Genomic DNA, 21140 nt, shown 5'->3' with positions numbered 1-21140 from the left:
GTTTAATTAATATTGGTACTGGAATTTTTTAAATTTTAATAAGACTAATATTTTCTGGGAACAACTAAACTGCACAAGTGTTTATTACACTACAAATATATTAACTGTCAGTTGCAATCAATAAAAACATCTTATTTTCCACATAGCAGTCATTTGCGTTGCGAGTAGTACCATTTTTAATAAAATTAAACTATTGTCTTTCTTTGATAAGATACTCCTCTTTAGCTTTAACCTAACAAGTAAGTAAAATACACCTTTGCATATGTTTTTAAACTCTCTTAATATAAGAATAGAACGTTCAAACAGTTAGTAATAATTTACGTTAAGGCCATTTTTCATTGCTGACTTTCAGTGAAGGTTCCCAGTTCTTCGTCTGCAACTTCGACGACTTGCCTGGAAACAAAGAAAAACAACGTTAATAAAATTTTTATGTTTAAATAATTTATTAATTGTAGTTTTATCCCTTCACATGCACTAAACATGTAATTAATCGCGATTAGTTAGTGCAAATAATGAATTAAATTAAACAGCCTTTGTAAAGATAATCAGTAATAATTCAAATTTAATTGATTATCTTCGCCAAAACTGGATTTATGAGTGATAGCAATTTGCATTTTGTAGTGGGCACCTCTCAAAGAACAGTTATTATGGTTTTCCATGGAACCGTAATAAAGACGACCCCGTTGCCACTCACGATTACCGAAATTTGAAGGTCTCCGATGCCTAAACGAACTGAAAAACAAAAACTTCGTTAAAGCATGCTGATTGGAGAATAAGCTGTGCTATAATAGAATCATTAGAGGATTAAAACTACTAATGTCACGTATGGAATTTTGGCCTAAATAAGATAAGGGCCTTGAAGGTACAATCTTATGTATAATTTTTGATATTTTATTGTGCATGAAAATAGATTTTTTTAGTACTGACATGGTTATACTTACTTCTTTCTGGCTCTGTAAATGTAGAACACCACAACACCGTTTAGAGCGAAGAGGATCAGCATGAGGACGATGGGAGCTACTAATTCTGAAAATTGAAAAAGCTATAGAATTGTAATAAGTAAATTGTATTTTTACCTGAAGCCATTGATTCTGATATCTGTACTATACTTTTGAGATTTATCACAGCCTCAGATACTTTCCCGGGCCCTGAAAATAAATGGAACACTGAGAACTAAATAAGCACGTGATGCTTGTTTTGCAGTGGTTTTTGAAATCGTTCAGTAAACTAATTAAACGTGGAACATTACTTCCTTAATGGATCAAACAACAACAACAATTAAGATAAGAATGGCATCCACATTTTATACTTTATATGAAAAAAATTCTAATGTTATTAATTTTACCCTACATACCTATATAAATATTGCTGCATTATGTTGTGCTTTTTAAACTATATTTGGCTATATTACAATTTCGTTCGTAGTTAAAAATTGATAAGGAATAAGTCAGATACACTGTGCTCTCCTTCAACTCTTATCGAAAAATAAGTGATTATAATTGGTTGTAGGTCGAACAATCCTACAGTTGAATTGCCGGTAGTTATTTATATTTAAGTGCTATTCAAGTTAATAGGAAGATGCTCTGCTATTGGAGCTATTTTAAGTTCTCGGCTATGGTTATATTGAATTTTTAAATCGGGTGTTCCACGTAAAAGAAGTAATAAAATAGTGTCAGATCTGAACTTACCTTTTTGGTTCTCTAACGAGGACTTAGTACAACAAATATTTTCTGCTTAGTATATGAAATATCTCTATATCAGTAAACAAGCGTGTTTTGAATAATACAATGTGGCAAGCACCGGGTTCGAAAGTATGGCTAAGAGAGCGTAACAAATTGCTTTTGAAATGAATTTATTGACTGAATTAAATTTGGCCGAGGGTCAACAAACTTAACTTGAAAAATTCCTGTCATTAATATAGGACATTGTAACAATACACGGTTGCTGGTACTTATGTTTGGTCATTACGGGCGTTACCGATGTTTCAGTCAGGATCGCATTTAGGGAGGGTTTCAAAATTATTGAAGACTTACGTAAATACTTATGACGCCGTTGATCAATTACTGTCTAAGCACTTTTATTCCCACACACAAGTGATAGGCAATTGAACAATATCTGGATACATGTGATTTTGACCTTGGCCTTGTATATGAATCATGTTTATTGAAATTACCTATTCTTATATACTCTCGATTTAATTAAATTTTCTCGCAGTTTGTGATTAATTAAAAAGATCAATATGTCGTATCTCTTGTAACGTAACATAGACTTATGAATAATATTTCTTAGTAACTAAATTCTAATCAGGAATCATGAGACAAATTTATATCAAATTTTCATTCACTATAGTGTCAATATTTTCTATTAAATAACCATTTATTTGATTGTAATTGAATTTCAACATACTATCATTGTAAATAAAACCCGTCATACTCTTTTTATAACATACAATTAGTAACATTTTGTTGTAATCTAGAACCATAGAGATTAACGAAAATGTAATTCTGATTTTTATAAGTTATCAATAGAATTTACATTTATTTTTGTTCACCATAGTATCAATAATTTTAAATTATTTTCTTGACAATTGGTGAAATTAAGTTCTCAATATATTTTCAAACGTAGCCATTTCAAGATAACAAAGTACCGCGCACATATAACATCTAAACTACATACAACAAATACTACATAAAAGACCTTTTAATTTTATTTTTTAGTATCCTAAAAGCTAGCTATAAATACATACATTCACAATCCAGCAATGGGGTAGATACATTCCATGAAGCAGCAAAGCAGCTAATTGACCGTGTTTTGGTCTGAGTGTCTGGAAACACATAGCCCCTCCTGCAGGAGTATGTAGCTATTGTATCATTGTAAGACACCAAGTAGGCGTTTTTTGGGGGAGGCACCAAGGAACACCCTTCAATTGAATAATAAATAAGAACTCCTCTTCTGGGATTTATCAACTGTCTAGATGTAAGCACTAACTGTAAAAAAAAATGAAAATCACTCTGAAATAATTCAAAATATCTTTCAGACCTCCACAACTTCACTAGCAGACACCACTTCAACTGGAGGATGCTCCTGCGTGCAAGTAGAATAAATTGCTTGGTCGCTGTCAATTACCTCCAAGACGTCTCTGCATTCCTCTTGAGATAACACTTTGGTATCTGTAATAATGTTCTCGCATAACTCAAATAAGCAAAAAAATATGTGAAGACTTGAAACCCACCGAAAAGAGCGACATCCAAGATTCTCAACCTGACTTTCTGATAAAGCGGAGCTGTGATTTTCCACACGCATTTTTTCTGCCCTGCGTATAGTCGCGGATAACCTGGATTGTGAATAAATCCAGAAGACGAGGAGTTGTTCAGGTGGATGTCGGTGTTGCAGTAAGGGTGCACTTTATCCCCTAAAAATTATCATACTAATATTACACCATTCAAGCAAGTTTATTATGAATTAGGTGAAAGAAGAAGCCCCATGGCAGCAGCCCTTTTAGAGGGTCAGCTTTTTGGGAAATCTATTTGCGTTTTCATAGGTGCTTACCGGTTGCGCATGCGTATTTTATAGTAACATTTCCAGGTCCAAATGCTTCGCTTCCAGGACTGTCCTCGGTTAAAATGAAACTGCAGTGACTTAGACCGGAACATCTTCAGGGAGGGAGTAACAAAAACTAGTTAATTCGAAGATAATAAATTAGGTATGTAGAAAAGTGTGATTTTTTCTTTTTCTGTTGGTGCTACGCTGTTTTGTAGTTACTAATATTTTGAAATATTCAAATTTAAGTGAAGAAGTATGAAGTAAATATCGGAAAATTGAAAAAATTGGGGAGGAATTTGGGTAGTGAATGTAGAGGAGGTATTTTTTTATATAATTTAATGACATTTTAAAAAATATCTATAGAAACTGTTCTTTCGAAAAATCGAATATTACCTAGATTTTCTTTTGAAAAATATCGCAATTTTTGTTTTTGGGACTGCAACTTCTAAACACAAAAACTTTTCTATGTACATATAATTTAGGAAAATTTAGGGCTTTTCTGTAGATCCATAATCTGATGCGAAGAAATCTGAGCCATCTTTTATATACGTCGAGAATATTTTAAATTTGGAAAAACCTAGGAAAATATTGGTCCAGATGCGCTGCTTTACAACTTAGGTACTATTAAAGATATATATTTCGGTGGGACACTACAATGTGGTTCTATCTGTATACTTTAAGTATCTTTGTCGTTCTGTTGATGTTTCTTGGAGGTCAAAGGTGAAAAATGCAGTTTTTCGAGTTGGAAATTTATGTTTTCGACCTTTTGAAAAATGCTTCTTTCTGATTAATGATTAGAATTCGAGTTTCTATTGTAGAGGAAGCAGTCTATAAAGTATTTTAACAAATTTGACAGAAAATCTATATCCCAAAATTGTGAAATGGCTCATGAAATCCTCGATCATATCCGCAGGGGACCCCGAAAGGAAAATGTGTCACCCTCTTTTGTGGACTTACGCGTGCACTTCCTACCCCGAAAATGTAGATTAAGCGTCACCCCCGCAAGCTCTTTCACCCTGACCTATTGTCGTTCAGTTAGCACATTGACACGCTTTGGGATTTCTAGCTTCTATACACATTTCATTGAAAAGTTTCTGTTACCAAGTTGGGAACTTTACAAAGATGAATTGGCTTTTTCGTTTGTTGCGTTATAGCGAGGGGTGCAACTTAATTTCAAACTGCGCAAACTAATTAAAATGCACCTTCTTTTGGTGAGTGTTTTAGGCTTTAGATTTAAAGCCAGATAAGAATGAATGAATAGGAAAACAAACGTCTGCTCCTAATTGTAATTAAAAAGCCATATGGCTTTGGTTCGTTTGAAGATAAAACAGGGTTAAAACTGTTAAGTGCTTTTAGCTTCCAATCTAATCAATACAGAAAAGAAGCAATTTTCTTATCGGGCTTCAACTAAGCCTCTCACATTACCTCTTGTTCAGAGAATCTCGGGGATGATCTGGGGGGAAAGGCCTCATAGTTCGATTTTTCATGAGCCCAGTGTCATATACTGAGCTTTCAGCCTGAAAATCCACATCCAGGATGGCGATAAGGGAGTCCAATTGACGACAGGTCAGCATCAATTGACAAGACTCACAGCCTCTCACTATCACCTTTTCTATAGAGAAGTAAAAACGTGAGTTTATCCTTGAAACAAAAATAAAGTCGGGGTCGGGCTAACAATACAAATCCCCTGACAATGGAAGAAGTAATTCGAAGGGAAGTTTCTTGGTTGTAAAGGAATTAGTGAAGCCCCAGGCAACTACTTCCTGGCCTATTGATATCAGAGAAAGCAGATCAATGGGGAATTATAAAACTATTTTTTTATTACAATGTAATTGCCAACAGATAAACTCCCATTTTTCTTATCTAGTGACATATTATTGTTTACCTAAATGGTCTTATTGAACAAAGTTTATTATAGCTAAGATCTTAGTTCTCACTGATAGTCTAAATATACAGCCACATTGCTAAGTGATTTATAAGACACTTTGCCAGATAAAAGAAACATTTGTGGTCCACATTTTTACTGTTTTCTTAACTTGATAGATGTGGCCTATATTTAAACTTCTTGGCAACACCAGCAGGAAGACATTACAGGCTTTTAGGCGGTCACCAACACTCACCAATATATCCTGCAAAAGCATGGTGCACGTATATGATAAATGCTACAAACAAGGGCCGAATCATCTCAAGTCCCTTCCTGCAAAATTCCTCCTTCTACTCCTCTTTTTCTGAAACATCACTGACACCATTCCAGTCCCGAACTGGCACAATCAGCATTTAAGTGTTCGTGTTTTATGGGGTATTCCTGCAAATGTGCGTAGTTTGTATACATATATTCCCACGATGAGGCTTGTTTTCATCTGTGTAGGATAAAAGTGCAGGCGTTTGTTGAGTTAGAAAGCGACAAGGTTAAAAACTCCGAATTAATACCTACGTAATCCACCATACACTTCGATCAATCGCACAAAAGCCGTTCATCGATAAAAAAGCCTATAAAGGCCTTAGATACGAAACCGCAAGTTACGTTTGATTGAGTGTTTCGTGTCTATATCACAGATTCTATAAACTGAAACGTTCTTGTACTGCGCGCCGTGTGGAGCGAGACCCGATTCCAAATCCCCGCCACAAGGTTTTCCACCCTCGCAAAACCGCCCCCTGAAGGCCGCGAGGGCTGATTTTGCAGATTTGGCGCACTAGTTAGGGTCCAGATCGGGAGATACGATTCAATTAACGTGCCAGCGGGGAATAGGACGTTTTATGACTCATTTCATTGCTAATATCAATAATGTGAGACTCCGGAGCCAAAGAGAGAGAGAGAGAGAGAGAGAGAGAGAGAGACCAAAACATTTGGACAAAGGAAATTCGCCGCCAAAAATAAGGGAAAATCTGAAATATATTAGTAAAAATGAAAAGTGGGGAAACTATGTAGAATTCACTTTTGCAATGAGTAATTAATGATTTATATTATTTGTTTTATATGACATACTCATTTTGAATTTTAAATAAAAGTGTTTTGGCCAGAGAAACGCAACTCAACGCGATTTCCACCACCAAATTGACCAGAATTTTTCTATTCTTCAGTAGCGTCACTCTTTGTAAGATGGCACAACAATATCTATGTGTTGCTACACTAGTAGTGCTATTGAAGAAAATCTACACATATTGTAGTTGTTTTGTCCAGAATTTTCGTGTTTATTTAACTTTTGTCATAAGAAAAAATAGCAAGTACACCTGAACGGGAAGAATGTGCGTTAAATCCCAGGCACAAGCATTAAACTTTATTTGCTATAATTATTGATAGATTATAAATCTAAATGTTAATTTACGATAATGATTTATTCGTTTCAAAGCTTGTTCAATAACCTTAGAGGGACAGACTAATTTATATCTTGATTACTTTTCTTTTGTTTTGCAGTATTATTTATTTTTAACCTTATAATCAACTCCTAAAACAACTAAAAATCTCCTCAAATCAAAGAATTTTGAAAACTACGAAATTATTCACTTTATTACAGAGTGCCAAAAGTAAAAATGTAAAGTAACTACAAGAGCAAAATACAGTATCTCTTTTAACTGCCGGAACCAGATTGCCCTTCGTTCCGGGTTCCATCCCTCTTGTTGGCACCCTACATGGTCCCACAACTTCTGATGTCAGTGGACCTATATATTTTGTTTTGTTTCGCTCGAACCCCATATGTTGATAACAATCTCTTGGTCCACATTTCTTCTTGATTAGCCATAAATTGAAATCATTTTGATTTTTCTTCTTTATTAAAATGCAGTGCTATTTCAAAAATTTCAGTCTGCTTGGTGCGATGGGAAGGAAAGATGTGTGGTCCCACTCGGTACTCGATATGTGGGGCTTCCAGAAAGTGGCAGCCAAGATGATTTTGTACTGGATAAACTTCACTACTTATTAAGGTTTATTAATATTGCAAACTTCTTAATACAAATATTACGAGAAATTTGATGAGACTAAACCGTATGTTTTCGAATTTAAATTAAACTGACTAAAAATGTAACCGTTTTTCTTTAATTTTTTAAACTTAAACTAAACATAAACAAAATTAGAATTAAATTCTTTCCCATGCTAGCTGAGTCTGAATAAAGGAATGTCTAATTACACTCTAGATTAAATCGAAACATAAACAGAAATTAATTTAAAAAATGACTGACGCTAACTGTATAAACTGCACACACTTAAAGGTACTTGATTGCTAAGCTAACTTGGGCCTATGCGTAAACAAATCAAATAAACATAAGATAAAATCAAAAACAGTCATCGATGGATTTGTCGATTTCACAAGTACACCTAATCCACGAAAAACTATTTTTAATTGGATTTATCTGCTTTAACAAAAATTTGATGAAATTGAACTTGTAGCACTGCTGAGATAAGATTTAATTTTGTATCTAGTGTTATGAATTTCATTACTTTTAGCACAAAATGTTTCAAGTAAAACAATTTTTACTATCAATAAAGAATTCGAATCTTCAAAAAAAAATTGGGTGTTCTATTTGAAATAAACGAAGTTAACTCCAAAAGACAGATGAAGGTGACCTTGAGGAAAAATTGACGGCATAAAAAGTTGAGCCCTCGAAAATAAAAAATATTTTAAATAAAGTATTTTTTAAACTAAAAATCTAAAAAAAAAGTTTAAATAAACTTTTTTTTTAGATCTTCTCGATTTTAAGATATTTGCTTATCCCATTTATCTAGAATCACCTGGTATTTGAGGCTAAGTCGTAATAAATTCTAACAAAACTGCCTAACAAACACCAAAACCTATTTACACAATCAACATTCAACTAAAATAACCATTTTTGCAAAAGCAAAAGTACTGCAACTATGGCAAAGGAGGATTTGGACATTTTTGCGCCCCCATTTTCGCCTTCATATTCTTTTAAAAATGTTACCACATCCTCCTTCAGATTTTTCGCCCATTGAATGGTTTCAGTAGCTGACTTTTTGGCATTATTTACTATAGTCTTATGAGCGTCTGATATTTTTTCATTATTAGCCAAGACATCTAACTACAATAGGAAAGTCAACAGTATAGGAAAAGTTACAGGTATAGAAAAAATACCTTCTCGAGCTGATCCTCATCGTATATGTAGCCGGCAATAGTGGAGATCAAAGATCCAACACTGTCATACCTAAAAAAAACCTTTGGTATAACCCAGGTCTAAGATACTACCAGTACCTTACGCATCATTGAGCTCAACATAATTCTCAGTAATATACTCTAAAGCTGCATTAGTACCATTCTTGCTACTGGTGTAAACATATGACCAAACATTGGCAAAGTCTTGCGTTCTTATTCCTGCAGTTTCATCAATGGTCTGTCCCAACAACTGCTTTAGCAAGGTGATATCCTGAGAGCATCCCAAACCCTGGTAAATGGTGATTATCTCAGTGGACAAATCAGTTTCAGTGTATTTTTCCCACAAAAACTCATAATCTCTGTTTATATCGTCACTGTATCGCAGGGCGTTGCAGTATACGGTAGTTTTCAAATCTTTTGGGACTCTATGGGGCATGTTTAATGCAATTTTGTGAGGTGGAGAAGTATTATAATTCTTACTTGGTGCCATTCTCACGATATTCTGCAAAGATATTCTTGGCGTAGCTAATACAAGTTTCTTCGCCATATTGGCAAACTTTTGAGAGAATCAAAGCTTGTTTCATACTATAAACTTGGTTGTTGGGGTCTAGAGTCTCAAAGGGTACAGTATTGTACACTTCTTTCATTAAAGTTAGCATGAACGATGTGAATAACTTTCCCTCCTCAGAGTCATATCTATATACGATCAATTACAATAATGCTTATTATTCTTTGGTAATGCAAGAGTGATTTACCCAATGCGCGTCAACAGATAGTTGTTCCCAATAATTGTAGCATACCAAGGAAAATAATCCACCTCGTGATGGAGATAGGTCAAGACGTGGAAAACCTTTTGGAAATTCCATTTTTCAGGGGCGTATCCTCCATTGCGTCCAGCCCTGGCAAAGTTGTAAGAATCACTGATAATTTGGGCTCTATTGAGGACGTCTATGGCCAGGTGGTTGGAGTGCAATTGAGAGATAATGTTAGTCCTGAGGGTGTCATCATAATCCACCCTATAATAACCTTTAAAGGGGGTTTGGTGGGTCTCAAAATGGTTTTCTTAAATACCTGATTGTCGGTTATTTAAAATAATCCAATCGCTGTTGCTTAAAGCTCCCTCTAATAGCACACTTTTTTCTTTGGGGGTTAACCATTCTTTTACAGTGGTATTGGAGAACTTGCTGGTGTCATTGGATAAAGTGTAGGTAATAGGGACGTAATATGCCCTCTCCGAATTAGTTGCAGAGGATAATAGGAATCTCTCCTAAAACTGCCTATTAATACTAGATAAATACATTTGATCCATTAAACACCTGAGTTAAGTCTACGTCATTCCCATTAACGCTAACTTTAACCACCGGATGTCCGTTATACTCCACCCAATTCTCTAGAACTGCTTCTAAAGTGGTTGAGGCAGGTAGGTTAGAAGCAGGGACGAATTTTGCTAAAGAGGTCCAAAGATCTTGAGGCTCAGTCCCTGTAAGTTGGCTATTTTAAGGGGCATTAATATACAGGCTACAAAGATTTGTATCTTGTTATTTACTTGAGAGATAAATAATCTCTGATGCCATAAACGAAGTTTATTGGGCCCAAAATATTGGTCTCAATCATCCTAAAAATGGAGGCTCCCTTGTTATAACTGATAGTGCCAAATTTCGCAGAAACTTCCGTGGAATTTGCACATTTTGAAGTTAACTCCTGAGCGGTCGCAGTAGAGTCAGCGAGCAAAGCTGTATGGACTTGTTCCACGACGAAGTGTTTCTCCAGCTGCCAGTCCAGGAATTGTTGCGTCGTGGCAGCAGCAAAGTACTGGTAAAACCGGGCGAAGCCCTCGTTTAAAAACGTATAATCCCACCATTTGCAGGTGACTAAATTCCCGAACCACATATGGGTGAACTCATGGGCCACCACCAAGGCCAAGTTCTTCTTATAGTTCGATGACGTGTCTTCTTCGTTGTAGAGCAAGCCTGTTTCTCTATATGTGACCAATCCCCAATTTTCCATAGCACCAGCTGAGAAGTCGGGAATTGCTACCTGGTCCATTTTAGGCATATACTCCCCTACATCCAGTTTAATTCAAGAAGGTATCATGAGGTACGAAATATTCATATTACCAAACTTGATCCCAGTTATGCTCTCTAAGCTGCGCAGCAACGGAGGCCCAATTTCCACTGCAAATTTCCTCTCATTCACCTCTTCATCCCTAGAGCACACTCGGTGAGGCACCCCACTTGCAATGGTATCTCCCTCAGTGCAGGTAAACTCCGATATAATAAAAGCTATAAGGTATGTAGACATGGTAGTGGTTTCTTCATAGGTAGACTTAATGTAGCCACTAAAACCGCTTCATTATTACCCTCTACAGTTAGAAGAAAAACTGCATACCCGTCAACTGTGGTATTAGATTTAATATTAGTGTTGCCTAAAGCTGTTAGTCCATCAGGGTAGGTGAGACTAATGACGAAAGTGGCTTTATATTGCGGTTCGTCCAGGCATGGAAACGCGTGCCTGGCCGAGGTGGGCTGAAATTGGGTGGTCACTAAATAGGCGATGGTGCCATTTTCTTGCTTGTAGGTACTAATGTAGAAGCCCTTCATGGCTGTAGACTCAAAAGTGGCGTAATAGCTATATTGAACAGTTATTAAGATGTATCTCTCATAAAGGTTTAAAACTACTAACGTGGTGCGTAAATTATAGGAGACTCCAGTGGTTAAATTGGTGGCTGTGCTTAGAGTATCGATTTCTGTAACTGAATTGTATTCGTTAGTGACTGATATTTCCTCATCTTCATTGAATAAAGTATAGCGAGTGCCGTTGACCCTTTGATGCAGTTTGATCTGCGAAGTGCTCTCAGTCACTGTAAAGGTCATAGTAACCTCCCCTAGAACCAAATGAATAAATCTTGATAACTCTTCATTACGCTTGCAAATGATTACCTTCAAATGTGGTATTGTCTCCCGTGAATACTTCATGAGGGATGAGCAAATCCACCACATATTTAGAGGGCGAAACTGTCTCTGGTAGTCTAAAATCTTCTGAATGCACTAAAGAGACACTAATCAAAATCAGCAGCAAGTGCCGAGATACCCCCATGTTTCTAATGGTAGATAGATACCACTCAATATAAGATGAAAGCATACAGTTAGCGAATTAATTTATAACTTCGTCTATGTTTATCTTATCTAGGCATTATGCTGTATAAAAATCTTTCTTGCTTAATCCTGCTTAATTCTTCTGAAATGATTGTAAGGGCCTTCAGCTTCAAGTTTAAATTTTGATAACATTAGCGTAATGGCGCAAATGAGGTTTTCTAAAGGTCTTTTTATGAATATGTAACCAAATTTTATAATGGTTCTCAGGGAGTAAAGCTAATGCATTATATCACATGAGCTATTGGGTAACATAATTGGGATTACACTGAAATCCCCGGATATTTGAGAACCATATAAAAGCGTTTTTACTTATATAATACAGACATATGATTTATTATTTTACAGCTGAAATTTCTAGTAATAAAATTTGCTGGAGACTTTTTAAATTCGGATTTGCAATCTTAATATACATATAGTCAGTGGAAATGTATCCATTCTTAAGTTTCGCACACTTAATACATAATTATTTATACCAAGTTTATCATCGTCAAATTGTCAAGAAACTGATTTAGTTTATACAATCTCTTGCTAGATGGCGCTCGTCTGTACGACATGGTACGGATCGAGAGAACCCTCTCAGTAAGGAATGAACCGTATAGCTACGGCGTCGATTAAGCCATTTGCCATTTACCATGAAAAACATATGGCTAAAAAATACTAATTAATGAATTTATCCAAGAGGTGTCTCTTTAGCGTCTACATGAGTGTTTTTTAATGATCACTCTATATTTAGTAAATACTGTCAGAGTTCTTTAAATTTTGTGTGTTTTTTTAAAATCTTTAATATAAAGCTTATTTAAGCTCTAAAAGAATATGTAAATTCATACTGAATCGGATAATTCTGGGATTAACATTTGAATTAACATTAACATAATCTGTGGATTATTGGCCAACATCTTTAATTCACTGGTGTGGGAATTAATGCCCATTATTACTAGCATTTTGCCTTATTATTTCCATTTTTCTCTCGTATCAATTATCTAAAGAAAATTCTAGAACCGGGCGGAAAATAAAACAATGATTTAATTCACCCATAAAACTCATTCGAATTTACAACCTTCATCAGGCAAATCTTACATATTATTGTGGTAATAAAACTTGCCAGATATAGATACTTTCGTAACAATTTATTAATTTGTCAATATGTGAATTTATATGCCTAAATACGAGATAAAGAGAATTAAAAAGAGGAAACGTGACTTAACAGAATTATGTTTTCATGGTTGTTCGAAGCAACGTGACGCAGAATTAATTAAAATTTGCAACAATCTTAGCAAATATGTAACAAAACCATTATTAGACCCGTGGCAAAAGCCCCACAAGACCCTATCGCGAACGCTCTATCCTCTTGAGGAACAGTGGTGCTTTCCTCATCCTTATCGATTCCCAGATACTCCAGTATCGACTCTTGTATAGGTTTACAAGGTCCTGATTGGCTTTAGTGGTTTCTAAAGCGTTCTCAATTAAAGTTACGAGGGATTCATTGAGGCCCTCAGTCGCCAGAAAGGCCTCTACTTTATCAAGCTGAGATGTTTGAGTGAGATATGAAGCCATTTCTGAGAAGATGCTGCCGGCATCTAAGCTATCTCAGAAAATCATTAAATTAAGTTGTTTTATTGTAGAAATTACTGGATGATTTTGACTCACATTTACAGAATCACTTCATAGTTCTCCAGGAAGTAATCCAGGGCGGCATCGATTCCCTTTTCGTTTCTTGAAAAAATCGTCGAGAAAATTGACGTGAAATTTTCCGATAGAAGCGCAACATCCGATTCCAAGATCTTGCCCAGAAACCTGCGAATTCAACAAATTTAACCGTAAAATCAGAACCTCCTTACAGCCTCCTCTTATAGCCTCAAAACCTCTGCGTCCTTAGTGCACCCCAATGCATTCCAAATATACGAAGTGTCACTAGAAACAGACATATTTTGGATATTGAGAGTAGAGGAACTCTCAATCGGCAAGGGCATCATCACTGTATCTGAGGGCGTTGCAGTAAACTATCGAACGCATTTTGACGTTGGGCCTGAAACAACCAGCCTCAGGACAAGTTTAGGCCTCGCGCTTTGATATACCGTTCGAATATAGTCTTGTACGTAGCAAATGTAGCTTTGGCTTATGAGATACAAGCCTCATCCCTATATTTACAATCATAGTTATCAATGAGGACCTGCTTCAGAGTGTACACGTGATTGTCCTCATCTACCTGATCTAAAGGCGCTGGGGTGGCTGTCGCTTCTACCAGTCCCAGAAAGTGGCTCTAAAACCCTGAAGTGAACCTTAGAATTATTTGTTTTATTGAGCTTACTGCGAGGGCTGCTCCAAGGGTCGTAGTGCTCCCAGTTTTTTCAAGCAAATAATTGAAGAGGGTGACTGCAGGGTACCAGCTAATGTATCTGACATCATTTTCCAGGAATTCTACGATTTGCAGAATCTATCCGAAGGTGAGGAATCCAATTCTGAGAAGCATGTGCGCGTCATCGGCTATTTAAGCTCTGTTGACCTCGTGAATTCCAGAGAAGTTAGATTGTTTCAAGACAATTGACAGGTTTTGCCATAAAACTTGGTCGTAGTTGACGTGGTAGAAACCTTATTTGGTACTCCACTGGTTGTGCTTGTATCGTTTATAGTTTGATTGCTTACCAGTCTGTTGATTGTTAACCACAATACAATCATTGCCCTCAGCAAAACTGGATATAACCAGGTTCTCAGTGGGGGTTACCCATCCTCTGGGGGTGGTGTCTTGGTTATTGTCGTTAGAGCTAGAAGTGGTGAAGCTGACTGGAACATACCATTTGGTTTCCTCAGTCTTAATTCCACCGTACAAAAATCTTTGCTGCAAAACTGCACTTGAACTTTAAGAATTCAGAAAAGAGTCGGTAGCAACCTGGGAAATAACCAGATCATTGCCATTTAATGAGATATTCAACACTGGGTACCCTCCCTTGTTAATCCAGCTATCAACCACTTCACTCAAGGTTACCCCTTGAATGAGTCTTATATGACTCACTTATCGGCCATATATTTTTGAATTCCCAGCTTGAAAGTATTTCTACCCACTATATGCTCGATCATCCTTAATACTCTGGCGCCCTTGCTGTAGGAGTAAGTACCAAAGGTACCACTGGCCTCTGATTGAGTGGAGGCATTTGTTTGTAGTGCTGACAGGTCCAGATTTCCATCGGTTACCAGCATGGTTTGCACGATTTTCACTATGAATTGAGGTTCCATTTCGTAGCTAGGGAGAATCTAAACAGAAAAAACTTGGCTGATACCCCCCTGAATTTCTAACGACTGCTTCAGGAAAATAATCCTCATACCAAAAAAGAACCCAATTTTTAGAATAGAATTACTAACCTGGAAGAACGTAAACTCACCTAAAATAACCTGAAATTACAATTTCATACAATAAACAGTGGCGTAACACAACCTTTCTGAAATCAAAACATATTTCCACTGTACTTACTGTTGGTAAAAGAGTAAACCATGCAGGGTGTGAGTGACCAGAATGATACACGTTGATAGTATATAAACTATTAATATATTATATAAAAATGAGGTGCTTAGTTGAGGTGATTCCGTAACTTCTTACAGACGACGATTAACTCACTTATATCATATGCAAAGAAGTAAGCGGCACATTGAACCCAAAAATCAAAAACATAACGTAGCCAGAAAAGAATCAGACATAAACATAAACAGTCTCCCTAGACGAAAGGTAATCAATATTAAGTATTTATTACCGAATATGGGAGACTGTTCCCATAAACCATCTTTAATATTGTGATTTCTAACACTTACATCATCTACAATGTAATACTGGAACAACCTGGCAAATCCTTCATTCAAAAAATTCTAGGACCACCATTTGCAAGTGACCAAATTCCCGAACCATTGATGGGTTAGTTCATGAGTAATAATCTTCGCAATGCTCTGTTTCTGAGTCATAGTTTGCACTTCCTTGTCATAGAGCAGAGCCGACTCACTAAACCATCCCTTACACATATAAAATCCTTCTTTAAATTATTCAGTCTCATTCTCACCCATAGATCACCAACCCCCAATTTTCCATCACTCCAGATTTCTCAGGAACGGCTATATGACCCAGCTTGGAGACTGACTAAGTGTTGTTGATCTCAATATATTGATTGTGGAATTTGATCACGGCAGCAGTGAGGCTCAATGCCCAATCCCTCTGCTCCTCTGAGTCCAGTTTTGAGCACACTCGATGTTTATACTCAGAGGATCCTTCCAGGTCCCCCTCAGTGCAGGTATACTGGGAAATGGTGAATGCGACCAGGTAGACAGACATTCTGGAGGTGACATCGAATTCAGTCCTTACAAGCCCTCTAAAAGTATTTTTTAGTTAGTATTGAGTTAAGGTCCTCAATTGAGGTTCTCACTCGTCGAGGGTTGAATTTGAAGTAGAGAGAGTGTTGATCCAGGCATTTAAGCCATTTGGTTAGGTTCATTTTCTTCCATTTTCGGGAAAACTTGCAAATATGGTTAAAACAGCCAAGTTATCGCAGTTCAAGTATTTGGAAAGTGCAGAAGAATAAGTAAAAAAGTGATGATGTATCTCGTGGACTTCATGATATGTCACCACAAGGTTTGCAGCATGTTATAGAAAACGGATTTTCGATTAATGAGAATTATTATTTTAGGTACTTCAGCCAAGTCTGCCCGAATTATCGTAGTTCAAGAATTAGGAAAGTGCAGAAGAATAAGTAAAAAAGTAATGATTTATCTTGTGAGGTTCGCAAAATGTCAACATATGGTTTGCGGCATGTTATAGAGATCGGTGTGTTGATTAATGAGAGTTATTTTTTAAAGTAATTGAGCCTCGTCTGCCCGACTTATCGCAGTTAAAGAATTTGAAAACTGTAGAAGAATTGGTAATCAATGTGATGATGTATTTTGCAAACTTTGCAACATTAATTAAGTTACCGCGTTTTTTTTTAAGCAACTACTTTATTTATTCTTAAGAAATAATATACATGTTAGCGTGCGTCGCTCCAAAATCACCCAAAACCACGACGGCGTGCGCCTCCTGTCTCATAGAAACCAACCTCTTAAGTCTTTAGGGAAGCAGAGAGATGACCCTGAGAAGGTGGCAAGTCAGTAGCTTTTCGGTAACAAAAGAAAAAGGAATATCGGGTCGGTCGAGAACAAAAAGTACGGGTGTCAGTGTCATAATAAAGTAGATTGTTACCAATAGTTTTAATTTTAATTGAAGACAGAAGGTCTCTCAGATACCTCCATTATATTATACATATAAATAAAAGATCAGACTTTTGGCATAACTATTTGACCGAAAATTATGTAGAAGAAGAGTGATGATCTAAATTAGTCTAAAGATGGTTTTTATTCTTTTGGTTATCTCAGGTCCTTAATGAGGTCCAACAAAGAGTTCAATGGTTTAATGAGATCTTAATAGAGAGTTCAATGGTTTAATGAGATTTTAATAGAGAGTCCAATGGTCTATGTTGACACAGGCTGAGATAGAACGATCTAGGCTACATGACTCTTCCCTCCCCAAGTTCAGAAAATGCAGGTTCGCAAGTTTTCTGAGGCGATTGTGGTGGTTTCTTGAACCAATTTTATTTATGGTGTGCGTATAGATACCCTAGACACACAAAGAATAAAATTAGGAGGCAGATTAGTATGGAGTTTATCCATTGATGGGTCTTTATCTCGTTCTTGGAATACGTCTTCTGTTGTAGTCCGTTGGAAAGTTAGTGAAGGTTTTTTAAATCTTCAAGTTTCACTTTTTGGAGGATTATTCGAGGATTCTCTGTTACCGATGATTTGGGTATTTCAACTTCTGGAAGGTCTAATATATACTCTTCTTCTGTAGCATCTTCTTCTTTATGAATGTTTCCATTCACTAAGATTGAGCACTTCTCCAAAGTTATTATGGTAAACCTGGAAATTTTCTGAAATCCGTTCTTCGTACATAAGGTTTGTATGGTATCTGGAGTGTTGGGTACTACTAGGATGTCGTTTCCATTTAATCTTTGGACATTGGTTTTTCCAACAAAGACACGGTCCCAAGGGCATTCCATTTTTCCACTGCGGACAAAATTGGCTATGCATGCTTTTTCTTTGGCTAGGTGACGTTGCTGGAACATGTATAGAGTTTCTATCTTGTTACAATCCTCAGAGGCTGTTGGATTTCTGATACAAGTGTTCCCGTCCAAAATTCAATAGTCTTTATGTTCTCAAATTTATTGTCTGTAAGAGTCAAGTTTGTTCAATTTATGACTTCTTTTCTTGAAACAGAAGAAAGAAGAAAGTATGGTTTTTGAGTCTTTTTGTTTCTTGAAGTTAATATTTCACCCATGTAAAGACCAGATGATCAGGACAATAAATCAAGAGAATGGTTGCAGTGTTTGACCTTTTTTTTAATACAGATGAGTGGTAAAAGTTTGAGCTTTTAGTAGTTAGTTCGTTACAGATCTTTTGACCGTTAACACGTGCCTTCTGACTGTAATAAAGGAATTAGAGTTCTAACAGAAGTGATCTGTCTTAGATTCTTTTATTTCTATACCCCATAATCCAATAGAGGCCATCTAAAAATCTTCAGTGTCGAGTAATAGCTAAGGATGGTTTAAGATAATGGTTTGGTTCTGGATTAGGACGGAGTACATACACACATATATTGAGATATCGTGATTGGTGTATGTATTTTGAATAGTATTATATTTTTGTTTATTTGTACTTGAATTCCAAAATAATTGTAATAATTAAGTTTATCTTTAAATTTTGTGATTTTATTTGGACTGTAGAGAGTGTTTAGTTTTCGCGGTACGTCATTCAAGTTTTTTAAGGGGAGAATAGAGGGATGTAGAACATTTATTTTTGCAAATGCAAACTGCATTATCTATATATATTATCGATCACATGATGAACATTTAGAAGTTGGTTTAAACTTATGCCGGCCGTGCTGAATATTAAGTCATAATGTTGTTGGATATCAAGTTGGTGTGAGAGTTGGTTTGTTTCTAGATTAAGTTGGTTTGGTTTAAGTTAAAGTTTTTATATTTTATTTATGTAACTGTCCGATAATTGTTTGAGGAAGGTCGTTTGTTTATTAGATTTAGTTTTTTACATTTCGTTACCTTTTTTAAGACTATTCAGATATTTGACAAAAAAAGTTTTATCTTCGCTATCTAGTGTTCCAAATAACCACTTAGAGGTTTTCCTATTATACTGAATAAACCGCGTTTGTTTCTATGTATTTCTTTGGTTGTGTTAAAGATGCTAATCCTTTGAGTGAGGTGTTCTAAGAGACATGCATTGATTAATCTTACGTTTAGTGTTAATGATGTTACTTGAATCTACCGAATATTGGTGGTTATGGTCTGTTCAGTAAAGTAGTTGATTACATCTTTGATTTGATCTATGGTTAATAGTATATCCGTGATATTTACATGATATATGAATGTATGTTGGGAGGTGATTATTTTTGCTTGTCCCAAAGATACAGGGAGGATTGGGTTATTGCGGGGTTTAGTTTTAAGGTAATTACTAAGGGGAATATCAGAATCACAGCTATCGTCAGCAGGTTCATGATTTCCTTCTGAAACAAATCGTTGAGGTTTTACATAGTTTTTGTAGTAGGTCTTATTTTTTTATTGTATTTTGTTGTCGGAGATTTCTATTGGGTTTTTCAAATTTCTTTTTCGTTTTTCTTTCGTTCCCGTTTCTATTTGTTCTTCTATATAAATCGACGTCGTGTTTTAGTTTAATATCTTCTTACCTATCTTTATGTTCTTTTTCTAATGAGCGTTGTTGTTTGTTTCTAAGTTTGTCTTTAACATTTTTTTGTAGTGTTTTGAGATTTTCTATATGTTCTAACATATAGTCATTAATCTTGTCGGCTTCGTTTAGTTCGAAGGGATTTTTGTTCTGCTTGAAGGATTATACAGGGTGGCCCATCGAAAATAGTCCAGCAAAGTTTACTGCTTTGTATGTGAAAATTAAAAAAAAGCCTCGGACCCGTATACTTTTGTTTTCAGGGAGACAAATTTCCATATTAATTCTATCACTGTAACTTCAACCCCTTAGCGGGGGCGGCATTCACTCTTATTTTTTCAAATAGAAAGGGATATGTTGTAATACATCTTTTGAAAGGGCATTAAATTGTCTTTCAAATGGCGTTTCGTTTTTTACATTTGAGCTACGCGTCGCCGAGAAATGGAATTTTAAACATTTTACTGGACTTCTTATTTACAAAAAGGTTTGTGAGTAAAAATTTTTTGTAAACTAACAAATATCGGTGGATAATTCGACTTTATCTTCAGTAAAGTAGTTGATGTGGGTAGTTCGTTGTTGTTGTGCAATTCTTCTCTTTCGGTTCGATAAAAATGGTTTATTCTGTTGCGGAGAGAGTGGAAATTATTGAATTGTATTTTAAAAACAATCAATGCGCAAGAGTAACGGCAACTTTGTTTAATGAGGGGCATGCAGACAGACACATACATCATGGTTACATCCGACAATTAGTAGCAAAATTGCGGCAAACTGGTTCAGTAACAAAAAAAAACAGAATATTGAAAATCCGGTGAGAGCAGTACAAGTAACTGTTCTGAGCCAAGTTAGTATGGACCCTACATTAAGTACAAGAAAACTTTCTGATGTAAGGAGAGTTTCGAGGACCACTGTACAAAGAATTCTGAAAGATAATAAATGGTATCCATATAAAATTCAACTTCTACAAGAATTGAATGAAGATGATACTGACCGCCGTTCACAATTTTGTGAAATAATGTCCGAAAAAATTATAAATAATTCCAACTACCTTTTTAATGTTTGCTTCTCAGGCGAATGTACATTTTTTCTCAATGGCACAGTCAATCGACATAATTGTCATTACTGGTCCGACACGAATGCAAGGATCTACCATGAGGTCCATACTCAACATTCTCAAAAATTAAACGTTTGGACTGGTATTTTTGGTGATCACATAATTGGACCATTTTTCTTACCGGGAAATTTAACTGGAGATACTTACTTAGACTTGTTGGAGAATGCTGTCAGCCCAGTGCTGATCGAAATTATGGAAAACGACCAACGTTACCATGATGAAAATCCGATATTTCAACAAGACGTAGCTCCTCCCCATTATGCAATACCTGTACGGCAATTTCTGGATGAAACGTTTCCTGATAGATGGATTGGGAGGAGGGGTGCTGTCGAATGGCCGGCGAGATCACCCGATTTATCTCCTCTTAATTTCTTTTTGTGGGAAAATTTGAAATCGAAAATTTATGCCACCCAGCCTGAATCCTTAGAAGATTTACGGAACCGTATCACTAATGAATGTGAACAAATT

The 21140-nt window shown here is 36.0% G+C and overlaps 5 protein-coding genes across 7 annotated transcripts in view; all 5 read right to left on the bottom strand.

Moving 5' to 3' along the window:
• Window positions 1-6882, bottom strand: part of mRpL33 (mitochondrial ribosomal protein L33) — a 72837-nt gene extending 65955 nt beyond the window's left edge. Inside the window, exon 1 of the mRNA XM_066395227.1 lies at window positions 6870-6882. The gene's annotated coding sequence lies outside the window, so the exon portion shown is untranslated. The remainder of the gene's footprint in view (window positions 1-6869) is intronic.
• LOC136412325 (CUB and sushi domain-containing protein 2-like) lies at window positions 79-6280 on the bottom strand. Of its 3 annotated transcripts, XM_066395357.1 has the most exons (11): window positions 5974-6280; window positions 5664-5848; window positions 4969-5155; window positions 3550-3653; window positions 3233-3412; window positions 3040-3170; window positions 2747-2987; window positions 1077-1148; window positions 942-1026; window positions 629-732; window positions 79-393 (listed from the first exon to the last, which is right to left on the bottom strand). In XM_066395357.1, exons 2-11 carry the CDS (start codon window positions 5725-5727, stop codon window positions 323-325), a joined length of 1239 nt encoding a protein of 412 aa, XP_066251454.1. In that variant the 5' UTR covers window positions 5728-5848; window positions 5974-6280; the 3' UTR covers window positions 79-322. The 3 variants fall into 3 exon arrangements, with proteins under 3 accessions (XP_066251454.1, XP_066251453.1, XP_066251455.1); XM_066395356.1 differs by having other exon boundaries at window positions 5664-6280; XM_066395358.1 differs by lacking the exon at window positions 629-732 and having other exon boundaries at window positions 5664-6266.
• A 1431-nt stretch (window positions 6883-8313) lies between the features above and the next one.
• LOC136412214 (membrane alanyl aminopeptidase-like) lies at window positions 8314-11784 on the bottom strand. Its single transcript, XM_066395210.1, has 12 exons — window positions 11588-11784; window positions 11331-11532; window positions 11037-11276; window positions 10766-10986; window positions 10195-10711; window positions 9965-10139; window positions 9720-9915; window positions 9404-9674; window positions 9129-9344; window positions 8753-9073; window positions 8631-8700; window positions 8314-8577 (listed from the first exon to the last, which is right to left on the bottom strand). The coding sequence occupies exons 1-12, from the start codon at window positions 11742-11744 to the stop codon at window positions 8353-8355; spliced, it is 2811 nt and encodes a 936-aa protein (XP_066251307.1). The 5' UTR covers window positions 11745-11784; the 3' UTR covers window positions 8314-8352.
• A 1874-nt stretch (window positions 11785-13658) lies between these two features.
• On the bottom strand, window positions 13659-14807 carry LOC136412307 (aminopeptidase N-like; the record flags this gene model as incomplete). The annotated part of the gene is made up of 5 exons (XM_066395335.1): window positions 13659-13829; window positions 13879-14063; window positions 14112-14392; window positions 14447-14639; window positions 14691-14807. Coding segments are annotated over 3 exons (411 nt in total), but the record flags the coding sequence as incomplete, so codon positions are not given.
• A 2-nt stretch (window positions 14808-14809) lies between these two features.
• LOC136412306 (aminopeptidase N-like) lies at window positions 14810-15923 on the bottom strand (the record flags this gene model as incomplete). The annotated part of the gene is given in 3 exon segments (XM_066395333.1): window positions 14810-15052; window positions 15605-15788; window positions 15847-15923. Coding segments are annotated over 3 exon segments (504 nt in total), but the record flags the coding sequence as incomplete, so codon positions are not given.
• Between the last annotated feature and the right edge of the window lie 5217 nt (window positions 15924-21140).

The sequence above is a fragment of the Euwallacea similis genome, chromosome 11 (assembly GCF_039881205.1).
Source record: "Euwallacea similis isolate ESF13 chromosome 11, ESF131.1, whole genome shotgun sequence".
NCBI classification, from domain to species: Eukaryota; Metazoa; Arthropoda; class Insecta; order Coleoptera; family Curculionidae; genus Euwallacea; species Euwallacea similis.
This window is presented reverse-complemented; position numbering and strand designations above follow the sequence as displayed.